Source organism: Bombus terrestris, chromosome 6 (assembly GCF_910591885.1).
Source record: "Bombus terrestris chromosome 6, iyBomTerr1.2, whole genome shotgun sequence".
NCBI lineage: Eukaryota > Metazoa > Arthropoda > Insecta > Hymenoptera > Apidae > Bombus > Bombus terrestris.
In genome coordinates this window covers 134,892-154,530 of record NC_063274.1, presented here as the reverse complement: position 1 = coordinate 154,530, position 19,639 = coordinate 134,892, and the positions used below count along the sequence as shown (strand labels likewise).

The following is a 19,639-nucleotide window of genomic DNA, read 5'->3' as shown; positions in this document are numbered from 1 at the left end:
GAACTGTGAATGTTTTGTTACATATATTATTTGTACGTAGGTTTCATATTTCATGTACCGTGCGATATGTATTAGATTGTAAAAGCATCGATTAAGTACAGAGTAGACGTAATATAATTATATGGGACTTGGTATCTCGCAAATTTCAACTGAATACCAACTTAAAAAGATCAGAGTATTTTCTATTACATTGGACAAGCGTGCTTAAGCGTTTATACAATGATCGATCTGATTGTTACATTGCTCTAACATAGGGAATATATCACGCCTCATAGGTCACATGGTCCCCCAAACATGGGACATGTAAAAGCAGCGACAGGTATATTAGCTCTATCCTGTATTCAGTCCGTGACGAAACATTCCGGTTAATTTGTGTCGATAAACGAAACAATTTTACCGATCTACATATATACATACATACATGCATACATGCATCCATACATACATATGTGACGATACCTATGTATACTTGAATTTATAATGTACTCTTCCCTTTCCTCTCTGCTTTCTTCCTCTCTTCATTTTTATATTACGATCGATCTCATTGTCAGTCTGTCGGTTTACTATTTTTCTTGTACATCTTCTTTTCGATCGTATCTTGTTACTTTTTCCTTTATCGCATTCACCGAATTACTGTATTGCATTCTTTTTTTCGCTTTTGATTAGATTCGTTATTTAATCTTTTTCATTTCTTCATTCTCATCGTTGTCGTTGGAATTTTAATGCATATTTCACATCGATGCGCCCTGATAATCATGGAATGCACATTTCACAGTAATACCAAGTATGCCTGTTCTCGTTTCTTGATCAACAATTGTATCGACGTCTCGATCAAGGTGAAAAGTCTGACACGTTCTCTTAGAACGTAAGATCATGACATTCTCGAAATATTTCACACAAGTTCTCTTAGATTCGGAAAATAATGTTTTGATTTGTTTGTAATCTCACACGAAGAGTATAGATACGAGATAAAAGCTCAGCTATAAATAACTGACAACATTTATCTTATTTAAAAGCAATTTTCTCCTTTGAATTAGCTTACCTTAATAATAGTCGTTTCCTTGATCTTCTTTTTGCGTTTAAGTTATGTAATTTTAATCTTCGTTCCAACTATGCTCTAAGACAATTTAATTAAAATATAAATAATGATTTATAAAAAGATGATTTATAATCTTTACGAAAAAAATGAAAGTTATTAATACGTTATATTAGATATTAGATATTAGATAGATATCGATACGATATAGATATGTATTTAAAAATTGATATATCATACGCAGGTGATGTTCGGTTTATCCCTGTATGTTTCTCAATCAACTGTAATCGATATTGTCAGAAAGTCAAAAGTAGGAGTAAAGTGGCTGTTGAAACTGTTGAAAGTTTGGAAGCACGAAGAACGGCAGCAATAAGGATTAAAACAGTATTTATGGTGTATGTAGTAGTAGTAATATAGAATGACGGAATAACTCGTACTGTAGATTTACTCAAATAAGCGAAGGGGCAAAACAGTGATGGGGACTGACAGTCGTATTCGCTTATGGCCACATACATGTATGTCTTCGTTTTATAAGTGACGTCATCTTGTTCCTGCGATAGGAACTTCTCCTGGTGACGCTGGCAACGACATCAGTCAAGAAGGGGTAGAGTGGTAGGTAGGGTGAGAAAGAGAATGGCAACGCAAAGGAAGGGGAAGAAGAAGTTGCAACGAAACGGAACAGTACGAATTCAAACGGATCGAACCGTTTCAGATCGGATCATAGCCTTACAGAGGGAAAGGACGGAAAAAGACCACAGAATGATCGGTAGATCAGTGGGGAGAGGTACAAGCACTCTTTCAAAGCGGACACGTATGTACGTGAAAGTAACTCTTACTATTCAGCGGCGATCGGGAACTTGTTGGTGCTTTATGGTGTCGGCAGTCTGGTTGTTTGTATCGTATTTAAAATACGGTGCGCATAATTGCGTATTATTGTTGTGTATTTTGTTCGTTATTTCAGGAGACGTACGAACAATAAAGTGAAAAACATAAGAATAAGGAAGGGTGATGCACAATCGTATATGACATAGAGTTTGTCTATGTTTCAATTCATATCGAACTTATATATCTAGGAAGAACGGAAGAACGGATAGATCATCGAACTTGGAAGAAAACGGAACAGGTGTCATACACAACATTCGGTGCGAAGTGCGCTTAATCATCGAGATTCAAAAGAATTAAATAATGGTTCTGATTTTGTCTGTGGAACAGTTGCGCATATATAAATACAACAATTTCGCACAGTCTTTTGTCTTTCTTTTTTAAGTCGCTTCTAAGAGACATAGTATACCGCGCACACCGACATATACATTTTGTTTCATTTTTAATACGTTTATTTAACTTTTTCGTCCGCTTCTCTCGGAAAATCTCTATTCGTCAGTGTACAGAAATGAGATATTGATTATACTAATTACTCATTTACCGTGTGTGTGTGTCTTCATCAAGGGAATGTTAATGTTAGTAATGACAACGGTCGTGTATACTTCGATCAAGGCGAACGAATATTAAAAATAGAGCGAAACCAACAGAACACGTAATGATTTTGTTACAAAGAGAAAAATGAGAAAAGTATAGGATTCGCTTAAGTTTATCATCTCATCTTATCCTTGGTGCGTATACGGTGGTCAAAGTGTTACATCGAAGAGGATCGGGAATAAACTCCGCTGTGATTACTCTGAACATTCGTTATGATAACGAATTGTTATGAAACAATTTAAAATTGGTAATGGCGAAAGAAAAATCTTTTCGTGTTTGTTGTAACTTGTAATAGTTGTGTTTTCTTTGCCAAGTGTTTCGTGATTTGTGCTTCGATCAAATTGGTTTTGTTCCAGTCGGAAAGAACATTTACATTCTCGCGTATATATCTTCAACTTAGAAACATTATCGTTGGTGAATTTACTTATTGCTTTGTACATATATATAAGCGTTGAGAATGAATGGATGTTCGGCTTAAAAAGAAGAAGAAGAAGAACTTGCATGCGAACAACTAACCGAACATTAAGTGATCTTCGTCGGGAGTGCCGTGGGTACGTGAATTTTTAAAATCGCGTATTTTTCTTCGTTCCGTTCTTTATTTCTGCCGTTCTCTCTATCTTTTCTTCTGTTTCTTCTTCTTCTTCTGCTTCTTCTATTTCTTTTCTTCTTCTTTTCTTTCTCCTTTCCCCTTTTATACTTCCTCGCCATTGACATTGCCGTTAAATATCCATTCACTCCCATATCTTTCATATTCCTTTCATTCTCTTCGATTGTTCGATCATGAGAGAAGCTGTAGTACTTGCCACATGTTTATTGGGTATCGTGTTTGCTGGAAGTCCTAGACTACCCAGGACCTCTGCCGATGAACGTAATACCCGTAACGTTAGTAACAATGGAGGCAACGTCACTGGAAACACGATACCGATACCTAGCCGCAATTCTCAACGAAATAGGTAAGTTGGCATAAAGGACAGTAAAATATATTAATTAACATTGTTTTTTTGTAAAGATCGAAAGTTGAGAATAGAGTAAGATGACAGGCATGTATCACTTAAGTTCATTCGATAGATTGATCGATGATAAATATTGGAGAAGACTAATTTCTTTTTCTTGTTTAATTTTGTGAATAGCATATAGTGTATAACATATGTGTGTGCGCGTGTATGTGCGCGCGCGCTCGCGCAAGCGTGTGTGTGTACATATTCACTTAATCGTAGTTGACCAACGGACAGTCAGTCCGTACAGCTTTCCTGTGTTTCGTGCGTGGTGAAAAGTTAAAAAAATCGAATAATTCTTCTGGAATTTGTTATTCTGAAACAAGTAGAATTTAATTGTGATTTGCTCGTTTGTGTAGCAAATTTGTACCACTTAATATTAGGGAAATGAAAACGAGTTATTTGTTTAAAACTAATGTGGTAATAAAAGTAACGGCGATTCAAATAAAATTGGTTTAAGTTTAATGCTTCGATCCGACGACTTTAATCGTAAGAAATTGAACCAAGAATTTCCGTTATTGTACTGAAACAGGTTTATACTCGCCTTTTTCTTTCGCTTTCTCTTTCCATCCTCTCAATTCGTGCAGCGTGTAGCAGCATACATCTACAATCTGCAGTATACAACTATAAATCCCTCGTCGTCGTGTTGTCTCGCCTTGTGTTGTCGTTCTATTGGGGTTCATGCTAGACTTTCCCTTATGTAACTTCGCAGAACAACGCGAAAGGTGTTTGATTCTTAATAATAGTAGCGGGATTGCTAAAGAATATTTTGTCACTTATGTAATAGAATTTTATGAATTTTATCGGATCGTTGATTGTAAACCTTGCTTTCTTTCTAGAAATTACATACTGGTTGCCTTCTCATCTCGCTTTCCACTTACGTGCCTATTACATATTAGCCAAACTAGCTTTTCTTTTATTTAATTAAAATTTCATTTATCGCTAAGAACTTGTCAACAATAACAAGTCTGTTAATTTTTGTATTTGATACACATTCTTCTAACGACACTGCACAAACCACGACTAATAATTAATTAATCGTCTAATTAAACTGGTAGGCAGAAGCTACACCGAGATTATCTCCGTTGTCTAGAAAATTGTTTTGTTTTAGCATCTACAACATTTTATTTTTCAAAAACAAATCTTTAATCTTGATTAACTTGAATAAGTTGATCAGTTTGGTTTTTGTGTAGCTCAAATAACTTTTGGCGCGCAAGATCAATACAATTTTGACAATGAAACTCAAATTGCATAATATAATACAATATATTAAAATAGTATGAACAGTCAACGAGAAAAACTCAACAACTTCCATCGCCCGTGCATCATTCTCTTTTTCATGCGTAAGATATACATGTGTATGTATGTACGAGTATAAGACAACAAATACGAACAACCATATATTCTCTCTAATGTATTAGATCATCCCATAAGTTCGTGCCGACTTTTGTGTATACATTTCATGTATCGATTTATAAACATACGGCGATAAGGGACCAATGCACTTGAAAAATGGGAAGAAGTTGTACAACGATAGGGGGATTACATTTTTTCATGAAACTGAAAGGTATGTAAACAATCTTAATATAATATAAAATATAACTGCTCGAAAAACGGAACGAACTTATGGGATGACCTAGTTGGCATATACACTAGCGTTTTCATTCTAGTCCATTCGAATTAATATTTTTTCAGGAACAAATTGATAGTAAAAATATTTTTGCATATTATATAAAGCGAATTTGAAATAATTTTCCCCCCGATGATTTATAAAAGAAATACTGATTAAACGAAAAAAACACAACCTTTTTTCACATATCGTTTTATACCTTAAACGCTATTTGTTGTACATGAAAAAGTTTCAGTAGAAAGTTATGAGTTAATAAAATTATCTGTAAAATGAGACTCGTTGCATTACGACATGCCCAATTTTTATATTGTAAATTAGTAAAATGTGCGAAAAAGTACATTTTTCATAAATCATTTATAACTTTAGTCAAAGTTGTCGTGCAGTATCAAGGCTCTGTGAGATAAGTAAGTACTATAGTTATGTCGAGATAAAGTACCAAATTTCGAATCGATCCGTTTGTTGATTTTCGCATAATCGTCATAATTTGTCAACTTCACACGGAAGCGGGACATTTTTAATTTGCGATAAAGAAATATGGACTTATTTCGGAATCGATTTATTAAATCCGACCTTGTATGTTATCTTGTTGACACCTATATTTTTATATGCAAGCGTAAAAAGATTTTTGTAATTATTTATAGAGAAGCTCACCCTATCAATTTCGATGATTCTCGAATACGTGGTAGAAATCAACATTTTGAAAAACTTTAATATATATATATCACTCCAGCTCGACTTTGTTTTCAGAGATATTTGTAAAAAAGCTGTCTTGTACCCCGTTGCCCGCCCATAGTAGCATATGTGTCAGATATTTTCTGTTTATGAGCAAGAGTCTTGGGTGAGTTTAAAGGTTCCATGCACAATTGCGTATTCGAGGTTGCAAGAAAAATACCTGTCATGTCATAACTTATGACTCAAATAATTGATATTATTTTACAAAATAGAACGATTGTTATTATTTTATGTAAGCGTTGCCGACCTCCTCGTGGTGACTGGTTTTTAAGAGAGCTAAGCTCAATACATTGATGATATTCATCTCTAATTGAATTGTAAGACAGACAGACATTTATTTCTTAGAACCTCCCATGTGTAGTTGGGCCACGGTGCTGTATCCCAGTCTCGACCCACCTTCGTTCGTATACATCATATGGTATACACAATAAACAGAGAATAAGCGTCAGGTTTCCGTCAGGTCATTCTATCTGGTCGCTGGAAACTAATACGAGCGCATACGCTGCCACGAACGTACAATTATTACAGGCAGTGCTACTCACTGTGGTGGTATCGATAGTTTTTTGCTCGGAATATCTGGGAAATTATGGCCGACAGACTCTTGCATGTATAGGAAAAAGTTGTTCAAAATGTTGAGTCTTTACAAGAAAATTAAACATATTCAAAAATCAGTTAAATCTAGTTTTCTAGAACTGTAAATTTTTAACAGTTTCACTGTAAACATTTTATTTGTAAGCCTGCATCGCACTGTCTTCACGATTATCCATCATCTAAGCGATCGATACCAATCGGGTAGTAGATATATCAATGTCAGACTCTACCAAAAATAAACATAATATGTAAATAGATTGTAACGCGAAAAAAGACGAGAGACAAAATCATTACAAGTTTGATGATACCTATATGTACGTTTACGCTTACTTACCTGTATGCATAACAACTTTATCGATATTAGTTCTCCATAAATATTGCTTCTGTTGCCCAAGAATAACACGAAGGTTGTAGAACGATGTAATAGGAAATTCGTAAATGTCAGGATACATGGACGGCGGAGGGGGGCGGGGGGCTATACATATATGTATACACGTGCTATATCTACTAACGTTAGTCGTTCCGCTAGAATCATCATGGTATTCGTCTCGTAATTTGTTACCTTTCTTTTTCAATCTTACGGAAGTTATCAGTTGTGGAATGTCGTCCGTTGTAAGCGCTCGTTGTAATTCCGCTTCCACCTTTCAATAGTCGTTGTTAGTTTTTGTCCGTTGGTTTCGCTGCGGAGTACTTTTACACTAGAGTAATTTCGATGATATTCATGCCCATTTTCGTTATAAGCTGGTTAAAAATGTGGATCAAGTAAAACAATTATACAGTTATAGCTTAATAAATTAAATAAAAACCTGCGTTCTATCAAGTATGTTTATATTGTAACCTTTCTCTTTTTTTGCAACGTCATGGACCTTATATGATACAGTTGTATTTGAAAGAATAACGGCATTTTCTGTTCTCTATGAACCGAAGGACCGATATCTATAATAATTACGCTTATGGTATCAATTATTCTTATTGAGATTTACTTAAGAGGAGCATTCGTGAAAGAACAAAGTCTTATAATTATTTAAGGTAACATTATATAACGATGTCGGCATAATAATTGAAACAAAAGAAATATCAGGGATTAACATTACGCGATACGTTTGAGATGATAGAATTTTATAATAGACAACTGCATTTACGTATAGATAAAGTATAAAATATTAATCCGACAATTTGATAATTAGAAGGAAAGTAAAGGGAACGATTTTGGGCTTAGGAACACGAGATCTGTTTATTATTATAATTTGTATAATCATACGTACATACTATACTTGTAGGTGAATCGGCAATAGCTGATCTGCAACGAAGTAGAAATTAATACAATAAAATTACATTTTAAATTTCATTTTTCAGTTAGAAACGTTCAAGTATATGTGAAGAAATCAGTCAAAAGCAAATCTCGTCAGCAGCAAATACGTACTTGTATAAATATTTATTTCTCATTCAGCCAATCGTAACTGCGACACTGGACATAGTCGACCATCGATCGCATTTAAGCAATACTAACCTCAGCTGCCTATACAATTGATCGAATTGTGAACCATTTTTCAAACAATCCGTCGACGATATGTCGAGCATGTCGCACTACAGCAGCAGTATCGTCGTGTTTGTAAAGGTCTCTCGATCAAAAATTTTACATAAAGTCTATCGTTGCTTCTAACAACTGGGTTCGATGGATGTGACCTTTTGAAGATACTTTGTTTTATTGCTTCTCGATGAATCTGGCATTAATAATTGTAACGTCGTAATTCTAAAGAATTAAAAGAGAGAACTCAACTTTTTATATCGTAAAAATAAAATAACTTTACCCGAAAGAAGCTGATAAGTATCACACGTATTTTTATTATCGGAAACGATAAAGTAAACATAAGTTAACTTCACAAACTTTGTTGTGGCGCTTGCAACTGTGCATAGGAATGTATAAAAATATAGCAGATTGTCTTCTGTTCATTATATTATATTCTTACGATTATGAAAGGTTTCGTTTCATCATATCAAATCAGTTAAATAGGATTTAAAAAGTATTCCTTACTAACAATTCTTATTAGTCACTTGTCATTAATTTTTTAAATTCATTTTTACGTAGGATAGTAATTTCATTATAGCACGACATTATAGGACTATCAAACTTGCAACGAGCGAGCGTTTCAATTACAAGGCTACAGGGTCTCGGCCGATTGCTCTTACGTGCAATGTGTAATTTCAATAATAATCGTAGATGTTCATCAATTTGAAGAAAAAAAGGAACAAAATTTCGATTTATCCGTATTTTAAGCATAGGTGTGCAACGTCAACGTAAACTGTAATTTACATGAAAATATTTAGAAGAAATATTAGCGAAAAAGTAACAGATTCTAATATATTATTTAAACAATTCACTATTTCAGTCGCCAAGAATATGTTAGCGTTAATCCGGAGTATTCATCCACCAGTGTACTGGTGTAAATACTCTTCGGTTTTCGTAGTTCACTTTCACTGTGGAGGAATCATCTATGCAGCGATCCTCCAATGCGAAACAGTACAAGTTTGGCTTTATCTATGCGAGAGCCACAAACTCGCATACATACGTATATGTAATATCATCATGCCCATAAGGTACATAATGCTGCCAGCAACCTAATCGATACCAAGATAAGATAAAAGGTAGCAAAGGTATTTTTACGAATATGTACATATCTCGGAAGCTACAGCCGAGCAGGGCTCCAAACATACGTAGGAAAAAATTGTTCAAAATGATGATCCTGACAGTAATATATTTGAAAATCATTGAAACTGGTAAGGTGCATCTCCTCGTTCGAATAATTAATAATTATCATATTTTCCTACTCTTCTTACAAAGTATATTTATCGTATTTGTATATTCGAGTAAAAGCGAGTGAGCAAATATTTGCGAGTCATAGTATCGTGCCAATTTTCTTTCTATATATATTTTACTATAATTCCACATTCTATAATCATTGCATGTTACATACTATATTTATATATAATTATTATTATAAATTACATTTTTATTCAACGAATAGTAAACCAGAGAATACACACACGAATACGAATACGAATACGAATATCGCGTGTGCGTTACGAAAACAGAATAAATGATAAAATTTACGAAAATATGTTGTAATTCTTAATAATGGACATGTATGTTAATTATTTAAGTATGTTGATTATCGTTCAATAGCCGTGTACATGTGGTAAAAGTAATGACAACAATGCCGTTATATTTTACACGAATACAAATTCTACAAATTTAGGCATTGCACTATAAAGTTTACAGATCTGTAAGATTCGAAAGGACCGTAATAACCATGGAGAGTACGACTGTTGACCTACCTATGGATTGCGTAAAATTACAGTTTACATCGTAACGAGAGAAAGGATACATCTGTGCAAGTTGTTTCAGATTCAGCTTTATCTTAGATCCGATACTATTTTATATAAGATAGAGCAACATTTTCCTCATTTATAGATACGATGTATCGATTACCAGTATCGTTTAATTTATTTAAAGAAAATGAATTAATTTTGTAGCTTTTTGTAGTAACTAATATTAATCAAATTTGATAATTTGTTCATATTTTGAAATTTCTATTAATTGCCGAGATAGTTAAAATGTAACGAATCAATGGATGAACATTCTTACTTTCGCATTAATCGAGTGAAATGAAAATTTCTTAATTGAAATTAAAATGAATTTCATTCTTTGATCGTAATACTTTTCGGTACTTTCTTTTTTCAGAGAGCAATACCTCTTTAACGTTTTCGAGGTTATAGTCTCGACTTTGGAATCAAAATTACAGCGCATTGAAAATTTGGACAAAGCGGTGGAACACTTGATGAGAAGAGTGGAAGCTTTGGATTCACGCGTGAATGATAATATCGATAAAACCGATGCAGTTATTACAAAGCTACGAACATTAGATCTAAAACTTTTCAATTCTCATCAAATTGAATTTTCTTCAACTGAATCTGCATACTCGACAAAAAGGAGCGATGATAAAAACGACAGTGAAATCAGAAGCGGTACGTATGTATGTATGTACACAAAATGTAAATATACATAAAAACAGAAATTCGTTAACAGACGTATCTATAGAAAAAAAAAAAAAAAAAAAAAGAAAAGAAAAAAAAATATTGAACTGATCGAATCGGTTAGAACAAACATGGATTGTAACTACAAATTGTCTTTTGAATTGTATTACACTTACAGCCGGTTTTCTTTTATCTATATCATTTACTTAACAATTGTATTTACGTGTATTTTATAGGCATGCATACATATACCTACATATGTACACACGTATACAAGCCTGCTTTCCCTGTATTTCCTCCGCTTCCCCCTCCCCCTTTTTCGTTCTCTTCGTCTCTTTTCCATACTTTTATCTTTTTGCTGATGCTTCTTCTTCTTTTCTTTCTACGTTTGCCATTCGCTGTTCAAGTTTATCGTATAAATTGGCATTTATTTGACAAAACAGGCTCGAAGTTACAAGCAATCCATCAGAAGCGAGAAAATCCATCATCATCCGATTTCACTCTTGGTGAAAAATTATTGTCACTTGATCAAAAGGTATCGGATATAGATAATAAATTGATCGATTTGAAACATCAATTGGATAATAACTTGTTACAAAATGACGACATAAATGCCGAAGCCAGCGAGAAAAAGCCAGTCAGTATGAGCGTAATCGAAATCACTAAAGCGATGAGTAACGAAGTAATAAATCACATTACGATCGAGATAGAAAATTTAAGGCAAGCGACCAACAATATGGACAGAAAGTTACAGTTTCACGTAAACTTGGTTTCCGATCGTTTGGGAACTATTTACAACATGATGAGTGACGTGCACGATGCGATATTAGTGAGAGGAAGTACGAACGGTCGACCGGCGTTCAACGTTACAACGACAACGACAACCACCGAACCGCCACCGCCAAGGCAGAGTAAAATCGATCGACTCGTCGAACAAATATATCCAATGTTGACTGTATCGGAGAAAATGGATGAAGTTTGGAACGTCGTGGTAAGCTGAGAAGATGTTACTAAATTGTTAATTTCATTGTTTACTGGCCGTGTTAATCATGTTGTATGACCGCATGCGCCGTTTTACATGCCCACTTGACGGCGTTCCATATAGATAGGTATGTATACTTTTTTCGACAGGTTGGCACGAAAAGTTCCGTGGACGATCTCTTGCCAAAATCCGATGAATTACTTACACAAACGCAAAGACAAGAAAGAGCGATCAGTGAAATTCATGCGGATTTAAGATCGAAAACGAATAAGATTATCGAAAATTTAGAAGGAGTGGAGAATAGACTTCGAAAGCAGGAGGACGACGTAGCTAGCCTTGCTCAACGTCCAATACCTGCGGAATTGCTGCTGGATCCCACGATCGATCGCCTTGTCGAATACGACTCCAATAGGTTAGTTTTCCTTCTTTGATATTTTATTCGTTCGCCTTTATCATCATACACCACTATGTTACGAAATAATATAGAAACCGAAGGCATTTACGACGTTGTCAGTTTCGTTCCATTTTTCGAGAAACAATCTTTTCTCTCTAATAATAACAGACAATGTACATACGTATATCTATCTTTATCTATTTGCTTTGTACCGTTCGATGAAAAGAAATCTTTTGTTTCGTGTAATGTGAAAGAATCGTATTTCGAGTTGATTGCATCTGTTGTTAGTAGATATTCAAATATATTATTATACATAGGTATATGATGCGCGAAAGAACGATGTAAAAGAATATTAGTAAATAAATAAATAAATAAATAAATATGTAGAAAGTGTAGCAACAATATACTACGTTCAACTAACGAAACACCATTATTACATTGCTATGTAATTAATATGTTTCATGTAGAACGAATTTCTTTCGATTCACAGATACGTTGGACTCTCTGATGACATTGCAGTTGAAACAACCGTTTCACCGGTCAATCCGACTACCATAGTTTCGTCTGTGTCGATGTCCATGTCTTCCTCGACCTCGTCGAACGCCGTATCGATCAATAATTTCATTAATTCAAGCAATATAGCTGGTTCCACTAATTTCTCCAACTCGACAGCCAGTCCTTCAATAGGCCCCCCATTATCCCCGAGTTCGCAGCGATCATCGTCTAAAAATCGTGGTGTTATATTTCCAAGTGTCAAAAACAAACCAAGTCCAGCAAATTCGACCTTTACCACCGATGCGTTCCTTAATTACAAAGATGTTAAGGTAATAAACAACAAAAACATTCTCAGCCCGTACCAATTAACATCACTGATAATCGGCACCGTTCAAACGAATTAGAAACAGTTTTTATATAGTATTTTATATTTTTCTCATTTCTTCTTTGGTTTTTAACCAACCAAAGTGAAATAATCGATATACTGCATGACTTTTATCCAAACATACTTTTTTCTTTCTTCCTCTCTCTTTTCTATAGTTTAGTTACCTTGTAAGGCTCTGTAAGCGAATAAGCGAACGAACGCGATGAAACAGGAGAAGACGAGAGAGTAAACGTAACAACAACGCTGCTGTATTTCTATGCGAAAGAAGGAATGTGTAGACAAGGGGGGGGGGGGCGGTGTTGGGGAGAGAAAGAAGGAATCCTAAACATACGCATTTTATCGTGCATACACAGCATAGTTATGTCACTTATGGAATACACGACATGCCCACGTATATGCCCACCTTCGTTCACGTACATATCGTATGTGCTATAACACAAAGAAATGTTCAGATTTGAAAAATTTATTACGTAATACGTCGATTAACATTCTGAATGTTTCGTTTAAACGGTCATTTTAAAGTTGCGTCTCGTCAAACTGTAAATAACACACAAAGTCACTATAATGCACACATATGCATCACGTACAACCATCAACTTTGAAACATTCGAATACGGCTCGTAAAAAGTCTCTGTCGGTGAAATTTTTATTAATCCTTCCTTTATGGGAATTTTGAAAATCTATACCATATTTCTAGAAGAAATAAAAAGAAAGAAAGAAAAGTAGTTTTTACAATACGATTGTATAATTGAAAAATTAAATATACATAACAATATCGTAGGAAGAGAGAAAAATACTAATCTATGTACGTAATATGTAACAGAGTGAAAAATCTACGCAAGAAAAAGAAAACGTTATTCCATGTTATCAATGCTTACAAACACGATACTACATGTACATCTTGTTTAACGTTACAGGGCTATTCATGCGTTGATTTGTTAAATGCTGGCATGAGAGATAGCGGTGTCTATTACCTTCAAATTCGTGGAACAACCTATTGGTTTCTCAAGGTTTATTGCGAGCAGGATATCGCCGAAGGAGGTTGGACGGTAAAACAGAGATTCGTCCAAATACTATAATATGTATATATACCCGTATGCATCATGCATCGAGAAAGAACTGGTGTGATAGAACGGGGTTTTTTTTTTTTTCCAAAAAAATATATTTCGCAATGTAGAATCTAGTCATCGATAGCTTATACTCTTAGGTCGTTACAGAAAAAGAATGACTGTGCGTACAATAAACAACCGCGTTCGTTGGTAAAAGATATTTAATCCTCCTACTTTTTTTATCTCATAATTCGAAGAAGAATTTCCATTTTTCCCTAGGTTATTCAAAGAAGAGACGATTTCGGCGAGCCAAGAGAAAATTTCAATCGTGATTGGGCTGATTATAAAAACGGTTTTGGTGATCCTGCTCGAGAGTTTTGGCTTGGCAACGAAAACATATATATGTTAACTAACAACGAAGATTACATGCTTCGGGTGGAACTCGAAGACTTCGAAGGTAATAAAAGGTAAGAAATATCAAAATTACAATTGCAACTGATTTCGGACGTTTTAATGCCTGTGTAGAATAGATCGGAGAGGATTTCAAAGACGATTTTCTCTACACATTTGAGATATAGAACGTTTCGGAACATTCGTATATCCGTGCGCAGACAAAAATTATATATATGTATGTACTTTCGTTTAGGTACGCACAGTACTCTCACTTCAAAATCTATTCAGAAGGAGAATATTATAAATTGGAGATTGACGGTTATGACGGAAATGCCGGTGACTCATTAAACGATCCATGGTACGGTTCGAACAATAGTCCGTTTTCCACGTACAACAGGTAACACGTTATTTCATCATTTGTTAGAATGCATGAAATGACAATTTCGGTTATGTGAAAGCATAGAGCAAAAAACAATCAAGAGCGGATAATATCGGATAGATTAATCGTAATAAGAGTCAACTATTCGTTCGAGACGATATTTCATTTCACACAGGGACAACGATAGGTCATCGTTGAACTGCGCTTCCATGCTAAAAGGCGGATGGTGGTGGAAATCGTGCGGACGAGGATTAAACGGCCTTTATTTGAACGATCCTCAGGATTTAACCGCTCGACAAGGTATGGTTGCTTACAAAATAATGCCGTCACGTACAACCAGCCATTTATGTTTCGTATTATCCGTTTAACGACAAAAGAGTTCTTCCTTTCTGTTATTTAATAAAAGGTATCGTATGGTTCCGTTGGAGAGGTTGGGATTATACTTTGAAACGTGCCACGATGATGATTAAACCAAAAGGACCAACAACAGCAATGATATAGACGATAATAATAATAATAATAATAATAATAATAATAATAATAATAATAATAATAATAATAATAATAGAAAAATGTTTTCTAGAAGAATCGCGCCACGTCCGTAATGCTCGGTACGATAACGGATGACGTCGTTTATCAGTTACCAAATATACATATACACGTGTAAGAATGTTTGGAAATGTCGAATGAGAAAACACTCTTTTACCGATTATCTGTTCTCCATTTTTCTTTATTAAATACATTTTTGTTTCTTACTTGTTTCGATCCCGTTCTAATCAATAATTGGAAACGTACAAAACGATTCGTGTAAATTTTCCTTAAATTGAAGAAATTAAAAATATATGCGCATTATATATGTATATGTGAAGAATGGGCGATATAAAGTATGAACTCCCTATGATCATGTGTTCTATTCTATTTTATATATATATATATCTGTATAACATGTATTCGATTTATATATGTCGGAGATGAAAGAACACCGGAACCTTCCCTTTGGAACTTTGCGAAGATCCCTTAATACTGTAATCTAGATTCCACCATAGCCGTATTAAGAAATTGTTGTCATTCGATCTGACTGTATTTATTTGAGATTTATGATAGCGAGCTCGGGCTCGAGGCGACAACCGGTCGCCGAACGTAGTCGCGGTCAAGGGATGAACGTTTTGTCTAACAAAGGCACGAAGTAACTCTATAGCTTTCCTTAAAAGAAATAGTTTGGACGGTGCACGACAGTAAACATTTCAACGATTTCTGTCCCGTGGCTCGCCACACGCAACTTTGTCCTACGGGTAAGATCGTATTAGTTACCGACCGCCAGTCGCTTATCTTCTGTTTATACACGAAGATCGGGCGAGCTTAACGACTTCGTGCAGAACGTGCACATGCAAGACTGTAAGAAACGGCTATTATAATTCATTTAAAAATGAATATCATCAATGTATTCGGTTTCAGGCTAGTTGTTTTCTTAATCTGGCCGCCGCGAGACTGCCGGCAACCCTTGCGTAAAAAGATAAAAAAAGAAAGATAAATTCAACGATATATCTGAGACACGTGAGACATATCATACGATGTACCGTACGCGTAGAAACGAGTCACAAAAACAAACAAATTTTCAAAATCAACGTGACACGATTTGCCGTTCGATTCTAAATTTTTCGTAGATTACGTATTTATCCAGTGGTACTATTCTAAGGGGAGACTTGAAAAAAAAACTCAAAATTAATTTTTGACAAATAAGCTGAGTAAGGTCCATCCTAGTGTACATTCATACCGTTTATTTCTTTCACGTCACACCGACAGATGGACTTTATTTTTCTTAGATACTGCTGCAATCTTGTCGAATCATTGTTCGCCAAATCCATATTCGTTCAATTGTTCTTTAACGTTGTCTGCCTTAGCATTGCAAGAGTCGAAGCGAGTATTTGTACAACATTATATAATTAATACTATTCTTTGATTCAAATCTATAAACGCTTCACTATTTTTAGACTGTAATGAAACTAGGCAATGCAGCTGATACGATACGATTTGGATCATTTACATTCGCGCAAGCTGCACACATATTCGTTCTCTGTCTTCCCGGGCAAAGATTATTGAATCACAGCGAAGAGGTGTACAACGCGGCGTAAGAATATCTCCTTTACTTTTCTGAAACGTTTGCACTCTTATATTTTAAGAGTTAATGGACGATTAATTCATCTAGATGCGAGGCTATGTGGTATATATTTCCTAAAAAGTGTCATAATTTATATAAATTTTTACTCGCAAGGACTTTAGTATTTAGCAAAATCACAGCTTTCAAAGTAGCGACCATGTCAATGAAAACTTTTCTCGCGGTAAATACTTTCTATCGCGACTCATTTTATACGATGTTAAGATTATACATAATTTTATTGTAACACATACTTTCAGATTATTCAAACAGCAATGAGTTATTTTACCGTGTTGCTTTCAACTACATGAATTTTTAATGGAATTAAAAAGCAATACATTTTAGTCGCATATTTAATAAAGATCGTAGGGGTTTGATAGATAAAGAGATTGCTTTCATTTTATTTCTGCGATAAATATAAGGATACGTTTTAAAAAACTCAGGGTAACAACTGACATGTTTAGCAACACCAGTATTAGAAATAGAAAGTAAAACGCAAAACAATTAAGTATTAAAGTAAAGACAATACACGATGCACGCACATTGAAACTCGCACTTTATCTTGACTTTGATCTTCTTCTTGGTTTTTCCTTTTTCCTCGTTGCGTTACGGTGATTGAATTTTTGAATGCAAAGATTCGGTAAGTACAGGTAAGAAGTGTATATGCGCGTTGTTCCTCTCGAGGTACATACATATATGTAGCGACGGTCAATGGATTTTACAGCATACTGCACGCTACGTGTACATCATCCAATCATAAACAATCTCGAATTATTAAATAGGCTTGACGATTTTTTCTCGTTTTTGAACCAATATACCAATAACTCTAGGCATTGCGTATGGGACAGCTTTGCTTCCCTCGTTTGCCCGAGCTATAATCAAATCAGGAGTAGTTGATCCTAGTATTTTAATTTGAATCTTTTCTCCAAAAGTTTGCATAGAAAATGGTTGTTTCGACGAAAAATCCACGGAATCCATTTTAAGAATCCATTTTAAGATCGTTTTAAAAAGAAGACTCGGGCGGAACTGTAGAAAGACTGACTAGACTTCGATTTCGATGATAAAAATCAATATTTCAATCAACTTTTTCCTATACACATAAGGGGCGAACTCGCATAAATTTTGTCGAGAAATATTCGCTTAAAGTTACCAGTATCACTGCAGTGAATTCTACCCACAGTTGGATAATATCTGTGGCAGCGTATGCATTAGTTTAGTTTAACTAAACTGAGTAAGACGACACTAAAATTATATGCAAGACAGAGAAGTAAGACGACATCGACGCAATAGCGACGCAACAAAGGCAATACGTCGATTGGATCTTTTATACGATATTAAATTTATTCGAAAGTATTAGAATAGTTTATTGGAAAAAGTGATCGATCCGAACTCTACGTAGTTCATGACGGTGACTCGGCCGTCTGACGAGCGCATGTTCCACCGATGCAGAATTTTTCGTTGGTCGGAACTATGTAAGATATCTTGTGTATATGGAAATTTAAAGGTACGTTGATCGCAAATTGTAGTAAATACAACGCGAAGGGCAATTCTAATTATCTCATGTCTAGTTATAGGTTATCGTTATCGTTATCGGTTTGTTTTCCTTTGTATATATTGCCCTGCGAGCATGGATGGACGATGCATCCGGAGAAATAGACTGTGAGGAATAACAACGAGCAGCAAGAGGATTAACAAGAGGAAGAACGAAAAAAGCATTTAATCGCTGATAATGAAAAAATGTATCATCATCTCGTTGATTGCGTGCGAGCGCGGGAGGAAAAGTGTGAAACGAGGAAAGGGCAGAAAGAAGTAGCTCGTAAATATGTGAATACGATGTGTAAATAAAAGCGTTTAGAAATGTGAAACATTTTGCGTAAAGGAGGTAATGATAAGAGCGTAAAAGTATAGGGTGAAAAGACGAGGTGTGAAATAAAGATGCGTAAATAAAATAAACGCGTTCCTAACTTGGGTGTGTGAAAGGTAGAGCGATGTTGATTCAGCATGGGAATTTCTCAAAAAACGCGTTAGTTTTGTTAGAAAATTGTAAAATATGTAAAAAGATCGTAGACGTTAGATGCGTGAAAGAGAAAAAAAAAAAAAAGAAGATAGGAAATGACGGGGCGCTGGGAATCGAACCCGGGTCCCGAACGTTCGAAACCTAAAGCGCTAACCACTTCGCTACCGTATATTTTTTTGTTTATTGTTATTTCAGTGGTTCAGGCTAAAGTACCGATACGCGACTGTACGACATAGCCATGCATTATTATATTTTTTTTTTTTTTAAGATTATTATTGTAACTTAAATTTAAGCCGCTGTCGCTCTGCGCTTATTTACGATATTTTAATTTATGTCCTGAAAGTCTGGTCGCAAAAACAGGACAGTTCGTTAGCCTATTTGGGAAGGGATGGGAGAGGGTGGACTGGGAGGGGAGGGGAGGGGAGGGGTATTCTGTGGAATTATTATAATATTTATTTATATGTTTACAATATTTACATATTTACAATTTTATACGGTGAGCGTTGCCGTTCTGTGGCTCTTTATGTCGTTGTTATTATGATGGGTTCCGTATCTACCAATATTTTTTTATGTTTTTTCTTTGCTTGTCTTCTGTGTCCTTTTGGGGGAGGGCCATGTTGTATCTCCACCTAGTGTCTGCAGTACGACCATCTAAGTTTTCCTCGTATTGTATTGATTTCATCCCTATTTTTCTTTGTATATGATAAATTATAGGGATGTTAATTTGGTCTTGCTTCGCTACCGTGTCCGTTGCTTAGTTAGTGTCGAGTAGCGGTATTTGATGTCGAGTGCCGCTACAGCAACAATTTTCTGAATGGCAAAAGACGTGAATTTTAAGCGAGCATTAGGTAAGACCTTTAAATATCGCAAACAGAGATGTAGGTGTCATTTAAGA

General features: G+C 35.1%; 2 protein-coding genes across 5 annotated transcripts; both read left to right on the top strand.

Moving 5' to 3' along the window:
- Positions 1 to 61: 61 nt before the first annotated feature.
- LOC100648731 (angiopoietin-2) lies at positions 62 to 15,473 on the top strand. 4 transcript variants are annotated; one of them, XM_048406668.1, is made up of 11 exons: positions 62 to 3,063; positions 3,349 to 3,465; positions 10,203 to 10,486; positions 10,939 to 11,486; positions 11,627 to 11,889; positions 12,362 to 12,695; positions 13,669 to 13,800; positions 14,080 to 14,267; positions 14,447 to 14,590; positions 14,748 to 14,872; positions 14,979 to 15,473. In XM_048406668.1, the coding sequence occupies exons 1-11, from the start codon at positions 2,978 to 2,980 to the stop codon at positions 15,071 to 15,073; spliced, it is 2,316 nt and encodes a 771-aa protein (XP_048262625.1). In that variant the 5' UTR covers positions 62 to 2,977; the 3' UTR covers positions 15,074 to 15,473. The 4 variants fall into 4 exon arrangements, with proteins under 4 accessions (XP_048262625.1, XP_020723645.1, XP_048262627.1 ...); XM_020867986.2 differs by having other exon boundaries at positions 62 to 3,465; XM_048406670.1 differs by lacking the exon at positions 62 to 3,063 and having other exon boundaries at positions 3,326 to 3,996.
- A 307-nt stretch (positions 15,474 to 15,780) lies between these two features.
- LOC105666879 lies at positions 15,781 to 18,768 on the top strand. Its single transcript, XM_048406985.1, has 3 exons — positions 15,781 to 16,489; positions 16,564 to 16,700; positions 16,779 to 18,768. Exons 1-3 carry the CDS (start codon positions 16,376 to 16,378, stop codon positions 16,972 to 16,974), a joined length of 447 nt encoding a protein of 148 aa, XP_048262942.1. The 5' UTR covers positions 15,781 to 16,375; the 3' UTR covers positions 16,975 to 18,768.
- The last annotated feature ends 871 nt before the right edge of the window (positions 18,769 to 19,639 follow it).

Coding starts and splice junctions, on each gene's coding strand:
- LOC100648731 (XM_048406668.1), top strand. CDS start 2,978: ATGTTCGGCTTAAAAAGAAGAAGAAGAAGAACTTGCATGCGAACAACT. Junction 14,268..14,446: donor GACTTCGAAGGTAATAAAAG/GTAAGAAATATC, acceptor ACTTTCGTTTAG/GTACGCACAGTACTCTCACT. Junction 14,591..14,747: donor CCGTTTTCCACGTACAACAG/GTAACACGTTAT, acceptor CATTTCACACAG/GGACAACGATAGGTCATCGT.
- LOC105666879 (XM_048406985.1), top strand. CDS start 16,376: ATGGACTTTATTTTTCTTAGATACTGCTGCAATCTTGTCGAATCATTG. Junction 16,490..16,563: donor TTAGCATTGCAAGAGTCGAA/GCGAGTATTTGT, acceptor CACTATTTTTAG/ACTGTAATGAAACTAGGCAA. Junction 16,701..16,778: donor GAAGAGGTGTACAACGCGGC/GTAAGAATATCT, acceptor TAATTCATCTAG/ATGCGAGGCTATGTGGTATA.